This window comes from Condylostylus longicornis, unplaced genomic scaffold (genome assembly GCF_029603195.1).
Source record: "Condylostylus longicornis isolate FDR11 unplaced genomic scaffold, ASM2960319v2 ptg000126l, whole genome shotgun sequence".
NCBI classification, from domain to species: domain Eukaryota; kingdom Metazoa; phylum Arthropoda; class Insecta; order Diptera; family Dolichopodidae; genus Condylostylus; species Condylostylus longicornis.
Genome location: NW_026578094.1, coordinates 57,392 through 70,571, shown reverse-complemented (window position 1 = coordinate 70,571; position 13,180 = coordinate 57,392). Strand labels below are relative to the sequence as shown.

General features: G+C 31.1%; 1 protein-coding gene across 3 annotated transcripts in view; it reads left to right on the top strand.

Annotated features, from left to right (window-relative positions):
• Positions 1-12,980, top strand: part of LOC129614907 (inactive hydroxysteroid dehydrogenase-like protein 1) — an 84,144-nt gene extending 71,164 nt beyond the window's left edge. For 2 of the 3 annotated variants that reach the window (XM_055529874.1, XM_055529873.1), the window contains 2 exons: positions 11,652-11,872; positions 12,393-12,980. In XM_055529874.1, the coding sequence (XP_055385849.1) occupies positions 11,652-11,872; positions 12,393-12,746 (575 nt within the window). In that variant the 3' untranslated portion in view covers positions 12,747-12,980. Of the gene's footprint in view, positions 1-11,648; positions 11,873-12,392 lie in introns of all 3 variants that reach the window. The other variant, XM_055529872.1, reaches the window with a different exon arrangement.
• The last annotated feature ends 200 nt before the right edge of the window (positions 12,981-13,180 follow it).

Below are 13,180 nucleotides of genomic sequence, written 5' to 3'. Positions count from 1 at the left end.
TTAGTTTTGATTTCTTATGAATTTAGGATTAATATAGTTTTTATTAGAACCCGTATCAACAATGAACCTTAATTCCGACTGGAAGAGCCACTTTTAATCTAAAAAAGGATTTTCTGTGTTGGTTGAGCAAGTGGCACAAGTTAAACAAGTTATTTTGTTATTTTCCTCGTTCGACTTTGCCTTCATTTGAGGGTTGGTGTGGTTTATCTTTTGTATTTTGTTTCGTTTGAAGGACCGGTTGGTATTGTTTCTTTTATTTTGTATCTCCACAACCTCCAAATCCTCCACCGAAGAGCCCCTTTGTGATTTTGTAGACATCTGCTCCTCCAGCGTGACGATGTCCCTCTTATCCGCATAGTGCAAGGCGAGACATTTCACTATGCTTCCCCATTTAAGTGGAGTACTGTATGATTCGAAGGCCACGTCTGTACTGCCCACGATCTTGTTTTGAATGGCGTTAATGATGCCGTAATATTTTGGTTTCCCTCGCAAATGCTGATAAATACTGAGAACACGCTCTACGCTCTTTTTCCAAGAGCCGTATTCTCCAGCTTCGCCTGAGAAGACCCGTAGTCCTTTAACTACATCAGGGATTTGCCCATGCCCACCAGATCTGGATCCCTTTCAAAATTTATGTCCTCGTCAAAGAATTCTTCTTCTAATAAATTCGATATGCCTCCGTTCTTAAATATTTTCCTCGTCTCGTAATGTCTCTAATGGTTTCTCTGATGGTCTTTAACCATCTCTCTAATGGTTTCTCTGGTGGTCTGAGATCTTTCATGTTCATGTAAAAGAGATGCATGAATTGGACTAACATCATCCTCACCATCAACCTGGTAGGGTGGTATTTCAGGAGTAGAAATACCACGTGGGGATTTATCAAAGTTTGTACAAGTCGCCATATTAAGGTGTCGAGAAATATTACAATTGATTAAAGTGTGGTTGTTGCAGAAATTTCGATTATCGGTAATTTAAAATTAGTAATTTAAAAACGGGCAAAATCGAGAATAGAGAAAAGAAAAAATTAGTAGTTTTAAGCTGCTTGTTTGCTTTTAACTTTTTACAAGTGTATTTTTCCTTTCTTTTTATTGTATTTTTTTATTATTAAACAAGAAAAATTTTATTTAAAATTCTCAAATTGTAATTATGGTTAGAAAAATCTATTAAAATTCTATTAAAATTATAAAATTATATAAAAAATCAATTAAAGTTATTATTGACAGTAATTATTATTAAAAAAATCTATTTTAAATTAAATATTCCAAATTTATTTAAAAACTGATTTATTTTAAAAACAATTTCTTTGCTTTTAATTATTTAAAAAGTAAATGATTTTTTTTCTTTTTAGCTTTTCAAATTTTATTTTATAATTAGGTTTTGCTGTTTAAAAAAATGAAAATTGTGTTATTTAATTTTATTACAGTAGAATATTTTATTTTCTTAGTTAAATTACCACCGTTTCTAAGGCAGCCTCGCCTTAGGTATCGAAGAGTAGGCTTGAATCACAGTAGTTATGATAGTTTTTAATTATTAGTAGTTTTGTTATTCTCTTAATATTTGTTAATTAAAGTTAGTATAACTACGATAGCAAATTTTGTTATTAATTCATTAATCTACAATTTAGTTCAAATAATATTTCTAAATATTTTTCGTGGCCACTTTTATTCTTATTTATGCAGAGTAAATTGTTTATCTTTATTTTTATTTAATAATTTTTTCTTACAACTTTTAATTTTATTCTTCTCAAAAATTGAAATTATTTTTATTAATATGGTTGGTATACTGCTTTTCTCCCTTTATCGGGATACTTATTGACGCATTTAACCAATGTTATGATGAAATTTTATATGTAAGTTTGTTAAGTTTGGCACGGATTGCATATATCAGGCCTCGGGAACTGCACTTTTTAGCGGGCCTGTTTTACATTTTTGAACACTTTGAAGAAAATATTCAACCGATTTACTTGAAATTTCATATATGAGCTTTGCTTGACCGTCCGTGAAAATTTTCTAGCTTTTGGAACAAATCAGGTATTAGCAACTGGACGTTTACTACGGGTCAAATATACATTTTTGTGTATATAAAGAGAAATAATCAACCGATTTCATTGAAATTTGATATTATAATTCCTCGTATTAAAACAATGAACATATAAATTTTTTGGAAAGATCTGAGCTCGAAAACTGATCTGCGGGCCGATTTTACATTTTTCACCATATCTACGCAACGAATTGATGGAATTTCTTGAAATAAACTAACTGGTGGACATTTCAGGGAATCCGGGTAACACAAAGCGAAACTCTACTAAGAGCCAAATTTACATTTTTCTAGGTATGTTAACTATAAGCTTACTAATGTCCTAAAAATTGGAAAAAAGTATTTAACAGACATTTTTATAATATTGTGTAACACTTTCAATTAACTAGACAATACACAATGCGGTCGGTTATGTGCTGATCACATCAGATTTTATTTTTTAATGTTATGGAATTTACCGTTAGCTTTTTGCGTTTATAGAAATTTAAAAAAGCTTGCTGTTTCGGAAATATAAGGTGTCAATTTTACAAATTTCAAGAGGCCATAACTTGAGAGGGTGTGAAGATGGAAAAAAATTTTCTTCTAACGAAATGAACTACTTGTTGGTGTCTAAAAGCTACCAATTTCAAGCTTCTACAGGCTGGGGTTTAGAAGAAAAACGAAATCAAAAATTTGGAAAAAAAAGGACTTTAGATAACGATAAATTACAACGGCCATTTTGTTTTTCTAAAGTTTAGCAACCCACTGCCTTTTTAAAAGGAAGCAACCCACTGCCTTTCTGCGTTTGAAAAATTTCAAAAATGCTTATGGTTGCAACACTTAGCTAAAAAAGGCCTTTTTTTGGGTTTTGGGGGGGTATAACTTCTAGAAGGGAAAGATAGGTAAAAAATTTGTTCTACGGAAATAAGTTTCTAGTAAAAATCTATGTACATATTAAATTTCAGCTTTCTATCTTCAAGGGTGTAGAAGTTTTGTAAACAGACACACGGACAGACGAACGGACTATTTTTTAAAAATTTTTTGGAAAAGTGCTAAAAATATAGCACCAAGTTTTTTTTTTATTCAGTGTATTATCATTTTTTACTCTCAATTCTATCAGATATGTTGCCTGACATAGCGGTACGAAAAAATGCGGAAAAACTCGAAAATATATTTAATCAAAATCACAGTTAAAATTTTGAGTTGAAATTTGAATTTTTGATATGTTATTCAAAAATTTTAAGTTAATATAAAAATTGTTGGGTTTTATTCAACTTTTCCTATTGAAAACTCGAAATCAAAATAGGCAAAAATCATCATTTTTCAAAAAAAAAAACAACAAAAAAAACTTATTCTTCAGAAATATCATTTTGCCAAAACACACAGGCAAGTTTACAAATACATTCACAAAAAAAAACAGGCTCCAGGACATAATTTTTTTAATGTCAAGGTATATACTACTTCGTGAAGGGTATATTAACTTTGGTATGGAGTTTGTAACTACTTGAAGGAGTCATCTGCGGTATGGACATATATATATATTCTTGCTCAGCGTAAAATTCTGCGTCGATTTAGACATGTCCGTCTGTCAGTCCGTCCGTCCGTCCGTCCGATTACACGATAACTCAAAAACGAATAATGCAATCGACACCAAACTTTCACTAGTTTTTTCTTTTGTGCCAAGGACAAGCCCTACTTGCTATATAACTCCATATTAATGGGTACTTGCTATACAACTCCAAAAGCTTATTTTAAATATTTGGAAAAATAATAAAGTCAGATTCATGAAACTTGGCAGTTGTGTGTCGAGTTATTGGTCAGATATATTTCTGAAGTTTTGGTTGAATTGCTCTACAGCTACGAGTAGCTCCCATACAAGTCCAAAAGTTTAAATATTTGGAAAAATAAAGTCAGATTCATGAAACTTGGCAGTTGTATGTCCATTTATAAATCAGACATATCCGTGAAATTTCTATAGAATGGTTTCACAGTTTTGAGTAATTGCTATACAAAACCGAAAGGTGCAGTGTATAATTCAATCGGTTTATATCGACTGAAACGTTTTTACTTGTTTTTTATTTTAATAGTCAAATTTTTCTTTTAAATCGCTTCGCTTTTATAACATGGAATTTTATAATTTGTTAAACCTTTTATAATTTATGAAACCTTTACTTTTATAATTTATGAAACCTTGTAGTAGCATAAATTACAGAATCTCCCGCTTTTAAAATTCTTAATATTTTTTCCTATACTATATATGCATTATAAAAAAACGGGTAAACATCTATTGCGTACTCTTTCCCTTTCTCAAAAATTTTTATGCGTATGAAAATGAAAATAAGAAGGTTTTATGCTTAACTTTCTTAGCTAAGGGATTTTTTTGTATACAAAAATTGGTGAGTGATTGCATTAGTGTGATGCTAACGGAGAGTCGAACTACTTCTTGGGTAGATATACTTTGTTATAATTGATAATAAACTAGAACCAATTGCAACAACAATTCCGTTTTCTAATTTTAATTAGAAGAAAGAACAAAAAATGAGAGAATGGAAAGAACAAGGAAAAAGAAAATTTTTTGATAATTACCGAATGTATTGTGTATACAATAGGTATGTTATTTTTATATGTGTATACAATAGGTAGTTTATGTGATGGCAACAAATTTTGCATATCGAGTTTTCGGTGGGAATGCACTTTTCCATAATAGGGAAGTGTAAGTAAACTATGTTTAGCAACCTGTCGGTCTGTAGGTCTGTGGGTCTGTGTGCACGCGTGTATCTCAAGTTCGGCTGAACCGATTTTGATGAAATTTTATGTCTAAGTTTATTTCGATCATGGCACGGATTGATCAATTTTTGGGATCAGGCCTCGGGAACTGCACTTTTTAGTAGCCCCGTTTTACATTTTTTACCATTTTAAAGAAAATATTCAACCGATTTGCTTTCATATATAAGCTTTGCTCGACCGTCCGCGAAACCTCCTGATTTTTTGGAGAGATCAGGGCTCGAAAACTGATCCACGATTTCACATTTTTCACCATATTTACGGAGCGAATTGATGGAATTTCTTGAAATTGGATATTTGAATTCTGGTTGTTACCAAAACTAACTGGTGGGCATTTCGGGGAATTCAGGTAACACAAAGCGAAACTCTACTAAGAGCTAAATTTACATTTTTCTAGGTTTGTTAACTATAAGTTTACTAATGTCCTAAAAATTGGAAAGAAGTATTTAACAGACATTTTTATAATATTTTGTAACATTTTCACTCAACTAGACAATACACATTGGGGTGTAAAAATGGCTTTATTTTAGAAAAAGGACATGAGTTTTGGAATGTTGAAAGGTGTTATTTTTTGCAATATTTCTTGCATGAAATGTTGATTTTCAACTATTGCTATAAAATTATGTGCAATAAATCACTGTATTTAAAAATATGAGAAAATGCCAATATTTTAGCAACTTATTCCATCAACTTATTGAACAAAAACGGACTAAGTGTCCGTGACTTGATAATTCGACTTGACTGGTAATAGCACCGTGCGAAAAAATTGCCATTGTTGTAGGTTTAAACAAAGAAGAGCAATTTGTTGAAAATGAAATGTTTGACAAAGCAAACAAACACACAAATATAACCTTTTATTATCTTGGTGCTACGCAACGTGAGTAAAACGTGAGTAAACGGTGGGGAAATCATCGTATTCCTAATATTTTATGTGACTCAGGTTGTCTATTTTCCATTTCAACGTATTTTGTCGGCATTGCAATGTTTGTGAGTTGTGGGTTGTTATCTGTCTATTTGTAAAGTCTAAAGCCAGCGCTTTTTAGGATGTTTGCAAGTTGTAACTTTCCTTGTTCAACTCGGTTCGTAAGATTTTTGCTTCCACTGGAAACATATTTTGTTCATTTGTGCTTAGTTTTAGCAGAGTTTTCATTTCTAAATGTGGAGTTGCAGCTGTTCCGTAGGTAACTGTGTTGAACATATACTCTTGAATCGGGTCATTAGGTGAATATTATCTAGACAACTTTTTGCATATTCCCGTCTTCGTTATTGATTAAAATCTGGTTATACTTCTTTCAATGTCTGACGCATAAACATATTTGTTTATGCGTCAGACATATTCCATCGGGTTATAACAGAAATTAAATCTTGTTGAAGTTTAGGCCCTGTCCTCATGACATCATTGATACTTATGTTGTTTTGCGACTTTTTGGATCCATCAAATACAACACGAAGTTTAGAGATTGCGCTCTCTTCTTGTATAACTGCATGATGTGGTAAAAAGTATGATTCTTCTAGGTTGCCCATTTCACATCTTTTCATATGGCCTAGGTTCTCATATTCTCACATAAATTCTTTGTAACTTTCAGCAAGTTTTTGATTTTTTGCGAACTGTTTTTCCATATTAATTAGGCGTGCGATTGCACTTTTTATACCCGTACGAACGTATGTTCGAAGGGTATACTAAATTTGCCTTACCGTTTGTAACGTTGAGATATAACGGTCTTAGATATAGACTCAAGTGTATGTTTTCGATCAGCGTCGAATTCTGAGTTGAGTTAGCTTTGTCTGTCCGTCCGTCCGTCCCAACGATAACTCAAAAACTAATTGAGCTAAAAAAATAAATTGGACATGATCGGGGTACCGGTTCGGGTAGCTGCCATACAACTTCGAAATTTATTTGGCTATATCTCAGAAACTATAAAAGCTGTGGTATTGAAATTTCGCACAAACAAATATATTAGTAGGGCCAATATGTTTGATAAAAGTCGTTGAAAATACTTGGCTCCTTCTGGTACCTGCCATACAACTTCAAAAGTTGTTTGACTATATCTCAGAAACTATAAAAGCTGTTGTATTGAAATTTCACACAAACGAATATATTAGTAGGGCCAATGTGTTAGATAAAAGTCGTTGAAATTACTTGACTCCTTCTGGTACCTGCCTTACAACTTCAAAAGTTGTTTGACTATATCTCAGAAACTATAAAAGCTTTTGCATTGAAATTTTACACAAGCGAATATATTAGCAGGGCCGATGTGCTTAATAAAATTCGCTAGAATTTCTTGGCTCTTTCTGGTAGCTGCCATGCAACTTCAATAGTAGTTTGGCACACACAGTATTTTGAAAAACACAGTACTGAAATTTTGCATAAATTAACATTGTAATACGGTAACTTAAAGTCATTGTCTGTTCCATAGTCATCTATAACATATTTATTCGCACATAGGATAACCAATTCGTACGGGTATCACAAAGTTGACAAGGTCAACTCTATTTTTTCTCGTTTTTACTGTCGTTATTAAACAATGCGGCTTTACAGTCTTCTCTGAATGGGATTCGAGAATATATCTTCCTTCGATACTACGCTGAGTAGTTGCTTCATAAAATGCTTCACATTCTTCACGTTCTTTCACCATTCCATTCTTCGGAATTTCTTTGGCGGCCCAGAATTGTTTGACTTGTGCATCAATGTCATCCAGAGTAACATGACATATCAAACTGATTTTAAGGGTTTTCATTGCTCCAGGACCCATTGCAGTCCATCCAAAGACTGTTTGCTGAGCTATTGGATGGTATGATTGTTCTTTTATTATTCCACTAAGCAATATTTCAGCAATGACATCTGACCCTAATATAAGATCAATTTTTGCAAGTTTTTCAACTATGTTTTTGAGGTGCTCTATGTTCTTAAGGTGCTAACTCTATGTTCTTAAGGGCCCCCATCTGTCTTTATGTACTTTTCCTTGCGGCAGGATTTTCGGCAGGTTTTCCAGAACGTACCGTGGTGGTAACCGGAAATTCTTTACATTTCTTTAATGTAATTTTTATACTAATACTATTTTTTAAAGAGCTTATTTCTTTTGTTCCGATTCCAATTATTATGGCATCAATTTTTGTTCTTTTGAGTTGTAATTGATTTGCAACTTCTTTCGTTATAAACGACGACTGTGACCCTTGGTCTATTAGGGCTCGCAATGGTGTATTTCTAACGCATACGTTTGCTGTAGGTAATAAAACTGCCGCATTTTTCGGTATGACGCAGTTCTATGATTACCCATCTGAATTACTAGGTACATTATGTGTTTTTACTCTGCTTTCACCATGTAACAGGCTATAATGATTTTTACTTTTGAAAAGTTGATTTCATGCAACTGTTCTTTGAAATGCACTTGTTTCTCACATGATTGCTGCTAAGACAGTTTGAGCATAAGTTGTGCCGTCTAGCTGCTTCCCATTTTTGAGTAATACTCATGTCTTTGAATTTTTGACATGAGTACATTTTGTGTTACTCTTTATAAATTGGACATATTTTTACCTACACCGCGGTGAGATACATTTGGTTGCATCGCTTTTCATGTTTTTGTTTTGTTGCTGGGCCCCCCACAGTTTCTAACGCCTGAAACCTTGTTTCCAGGAACTGTAACATAGCTGTCAATTCTGGGATTTTCTAGAGATTTGCCTGTTGTTCGTAGAGCCAATCTATATTAATGAAAGATTAACAAGTTTTTTTAGCTTTTTATATAAAAAAGCTAGAGACTTGAAAAGAGAAGGAAAAATTGCATTTACGTGTGTTAATGATGGAAAAATATTTATCCGAAAAGATATTAACAGCAAGGCTATCAATATTATAAGTTTGGATGCGCTAAATGGATGTATCAACTAATTCTTCCAATCTTTTCCTATCTAACCCACTAAATAAAATTTTCAATGCACTGGATGAAATTTGTATAAATTCCAAAAATGATCTCACTGTTTTATACTTAAATGCCAGAAGTGGAAAAAATAAAATTGATGACATGGAGGTTATGTTGAGAATATTGAATGATTCTATTGATGTTAAATGTGTGGCTGAGACATGGTTGAAAGACGAAGATTTAGCATTTTATAATATTTCTAATTTTTTATCTGTATGCGCTTGTCGACCAAGTAAAACTGGTGGAGGATGTGGTATCTTCATTAATAAAAAACACTCTTACACTATTGCGTACTCTTATAGCGATAATTATGATAGCATACTAAGCGTAAATGTAAAAATAAACAATATCTCGCAAAATATAATTAATGTACATAGATCACCAACCGAAGTTGTTAATAGATTTGAGAATTTTATTGATGAATTTGAAAAATGTATAGCTAAAACAAATTGCAATTTAAACACATATATATTTGGCAATTTTAATTTAAATTTATTGGACAATTCACAGAAAGTAACTAATTACAATAATATTCTTATAATTGTAATAAGCATTTAGCAACAAGAAATATTAATAATATGTACATTCATTGATCACTGCTTTACGGATAATTTAAATCAAAAACTAAAATTATCTCATGTAAATATTGATCTTTTTGACCATAATATCATAGTTTTTGAAGTTTTTAAAATAAAAGAAAGTACTACATGTAATCACAGTGAACCGCCTAAATATAAAACTACAAACTACGAAATTGCAAACTATACTAAAAAATGAGCCGATTATTCTAAATTCTGTTAAAAATTTTGAAGAAATTGTTGCAGATTTTATATAAAAAATGCAAATCAAAATCAATAAAGCGTTTAAATTTGTTGTGCCGTATAAAAATAAAAAAGCTGATAAAGTACGGGTAGATGAGGAATTTTTATCAGTAGTAAAAACAAAACATTATTGGTACGCAAAATGGAGAAGAGACTGTACTAATATAAATTTGGCACGTCAATATAAATTTTATAGTAATGAGGTGACCAGATTAAAGAAATTCAAAAAAAGGGCTTATTATACTAGAATATTTGGTGAGTGTGAAAATAATGCGTCTCAAACTTGGAGTTGCATAAATGAAATAATCTATAACAAAAGAAAAACAGATAAGGTTTTCGGCTTTCTACAAGGTGTATCAGACAACGACATTCAACCAAAATTATGTCTTCTAAACGAACATTTTGTAAAAACTTTGCATGTCAGCTCATATGTTTAAAATTTGTAAGGAGGAATTGTATGAGCCAATCTCAACTATAGTTAACAAGTCTATATGTGAAGGCATTGTCCCAGTCTCTCTTAAGGTTGAAAAAGTGATCCCAATTTACAAAAAATGGAGATAAAAGCAATTTCAATAATTACAGTATCTGGGCCTGTGGATTGATGACAATTTGAAATGGAATGTAGAAATAGATGAATTAAAAAAGAAATTATCATCGATTGCAGGAGTATTTTATAAAGTTTCAAATTACTTACCTGAAAATGTGAAGAGATTAGTATATTATGCTTTATTTCACAGCCATCTCAGTTACGGCATTAAATTATGGGGAACAAGCTCAAAACGGGTAAAAGAAGAATTAGAAATAATTCAAAATAGTGCAATCAAAAATTTATTTAATTATAATTGGAGGGAAAGAACTGAGTTCATACACTGACAAAACTGTTTCCTACTTATTAAGGATTTTATTGACTTAAAATTAATTCTCCATATACATGATATTGCTAATGATAACATCCATACAACATCTGAGGTAACATAGAGGAAAAATATTTACAATATTAACACGAGAAATAAAAATATACTGCATACCAATAAAATAAGAACTTCGCAATTTGGCTCTGAAACAACGTTATATTTAGGTACCAAATTGTACAGCAAACTGGATAGCGATTTGGAAATTTGACAGCACATCTAAATTGAAAAATAAATTAGTGAAATCATTCATTAGTAATTACAACGATCAACAATATAGATTATAGGGTTTTTGTATTATTAAAAAAAAAAACGAAAACAAAAAAAACAAAGCTTCTTATTTATCTAAATATTTTACAACTTTATTATACTTACATTCATGTGCACATGAATTCTTATATTTTAAATTTTGTATAGTCTGTAATGAGATTTGAAATTCTCCTTAGACATTATACCTTGAAATAAATAAAATAAAAAAAATAAAAATTAATTTATTTATTAAAAATCTGACCTATTTATATAAAAATTATACTACTTAAAATGTTTCCCACAGAAATAGACTAGTAGGCAATTTTCCCATGTTAACTTACGTATCATATAGGTTTCAAATTTACTTAAAGTAAAATTAACAAACAAAATATATGTAACTTGACTCCTACTATAATATTGTGAGAAACCTATGTATGGAAAAATATTTACATCAACTAACTAAAATGTTTGTAAATACATGTGCGTTAATATTAAGTTTTGCTAAATTATAATTTTAGCAATTTTGGTAATTTAAATAAATGGAAAAAAAAATAAAAGATTTAGAATTCAGAATAATTGTTGTTATACAACAGTATTTGCTAAAAAGAAGTTTTAAGAACCATTTCCTGCCATCGAACTCGGAATAATTTTCTCCGAATTCAGGTACCGTCCCTCTGCCCAATCAACGAATTTCGTGATGTTGCGCTAAGAATGTCTGTAAAACCTCTCTTTTATTACTAAAATTCAGTACGTGCTGCTTAATGTGTTCTAATTTTGCACCATTTGACATGTCACTTACGGCTTTATCTAGATCAATAATGTGGTCTAATGTTCGAACTTTCAAGCCTATTGTGCTAAAATCTATTAGACCACGAAGTTTATGAAAAAAATAGTAAATTGCACACTTTAAAAATATAATTTGCAGTACTATATTAATTTAAATATTTTTTAAGCAGTCAATAATGTCGGGCGCATGTACGATTATCCAGAAGAGTTAGAAAAAGTTTCTGAAAAGGTCCTTTGGGATATAATAAATATAAACATTGGTGCTACAACAATGATGACTAGAACTATAATCGGCACTCTAAAATCCAATAGAAAAGGAGCAATAGTTAATATTTCATCTGGAAGCGAAGTTACTCCACTACCATATATGAACGTTTATTCTGCTAGTAAGGTACGTAATTGGCCATATATAATATACATATACATACTTATACTAAAAATATAAAAAATATTCACAACTTTAAATTTTCCGAGAAGGGGACGGGGGTAACTCAGAGACTTAGTGGTTATTTCGGGAGATTATATCCATAATTATCAATAACAGTTTTTTTTTTCTCAGTAAATAGACCTATAAAACGGTAGTTTCATTAGTTGATGTCATAATTACTGATTTTGGTGATAGCTGCTTAAACTCGATATTTTGGGATAGAAAACCCAAACTATGTTAATTGTCTAAAAAAAAAAATTTTATCGCTATTTATTTGTTAGAACTTGGTCTCACATATTTTTCATGTAAATTGATAATTAATTCATGTAAGCAGTATTTTATATACCGGTAGATGTCCAAGTACCCCCTCCTCTACATACCAACAAGTTTTTACCAAAAGCCCAAAGGAAAGATCCCCCAAGTGCTTTTGCACTTGTTTCAAACCATTCCATATGTTTCAATTTTTTTATTTTGATATATTTAGATGTACATAAAAGGATTCACATTGGCATTGCAACAGGAGTTGTTGGATTACAATATTGTCGTACAACTAGTTACACCAATGTATATAGTAACAAAAATGAATGCATATTCCAGTTATGTTATGAAAGGAGGACTTCTATTTCCAGACGCCAGGACATATGTAAGATCCTTAATATTCACACTCGATAAGACTCCAGAAACAACCGGGTATTGGTCTCACGGTATACAATACGCTTTAATAAAGCTTGTTCCTTTATGGTTGCGGATTCGACTAGCAAAAGCGCTTACCAAAAAACTCAGAGAAATGTATTTCGCTGAGGCAAGAGAACAAAAGGAAGTTGATAATGATATATAAAAGAGACTAATATGAATGTAATAAAAAATATGAAAATAGATTTTTAAATATTAATGAAACATTACTATTTTCAAAAAAATTTACATGTATTTCTAAAAGTTAACATACGATTCAGGAGCGTCGAACAAAATTAATTTATTTTATATCAAATGAAATTTAACAAACGTTTTCTGTTGATCAATCAATATTTGGTAAAATGTAAATAACAATAAAGTACAATATTTTTTTTATAAAGGCAAAGTTTTTTTTCTTAAACCTTTTTATATGAGCGTTCAAAAACACAAGTGAAAAGAAAACAAAAATTTATTAATTTTGAATTATTTATTTCAGTTAAGTGGTTTATTGTCTGGACAACTGGCTAGAAAGTTTTGCTCCCAATAATTTGAGCAAGCACTTGAGATATTGAACGAATTGAAAAAATAACAACAAAAATT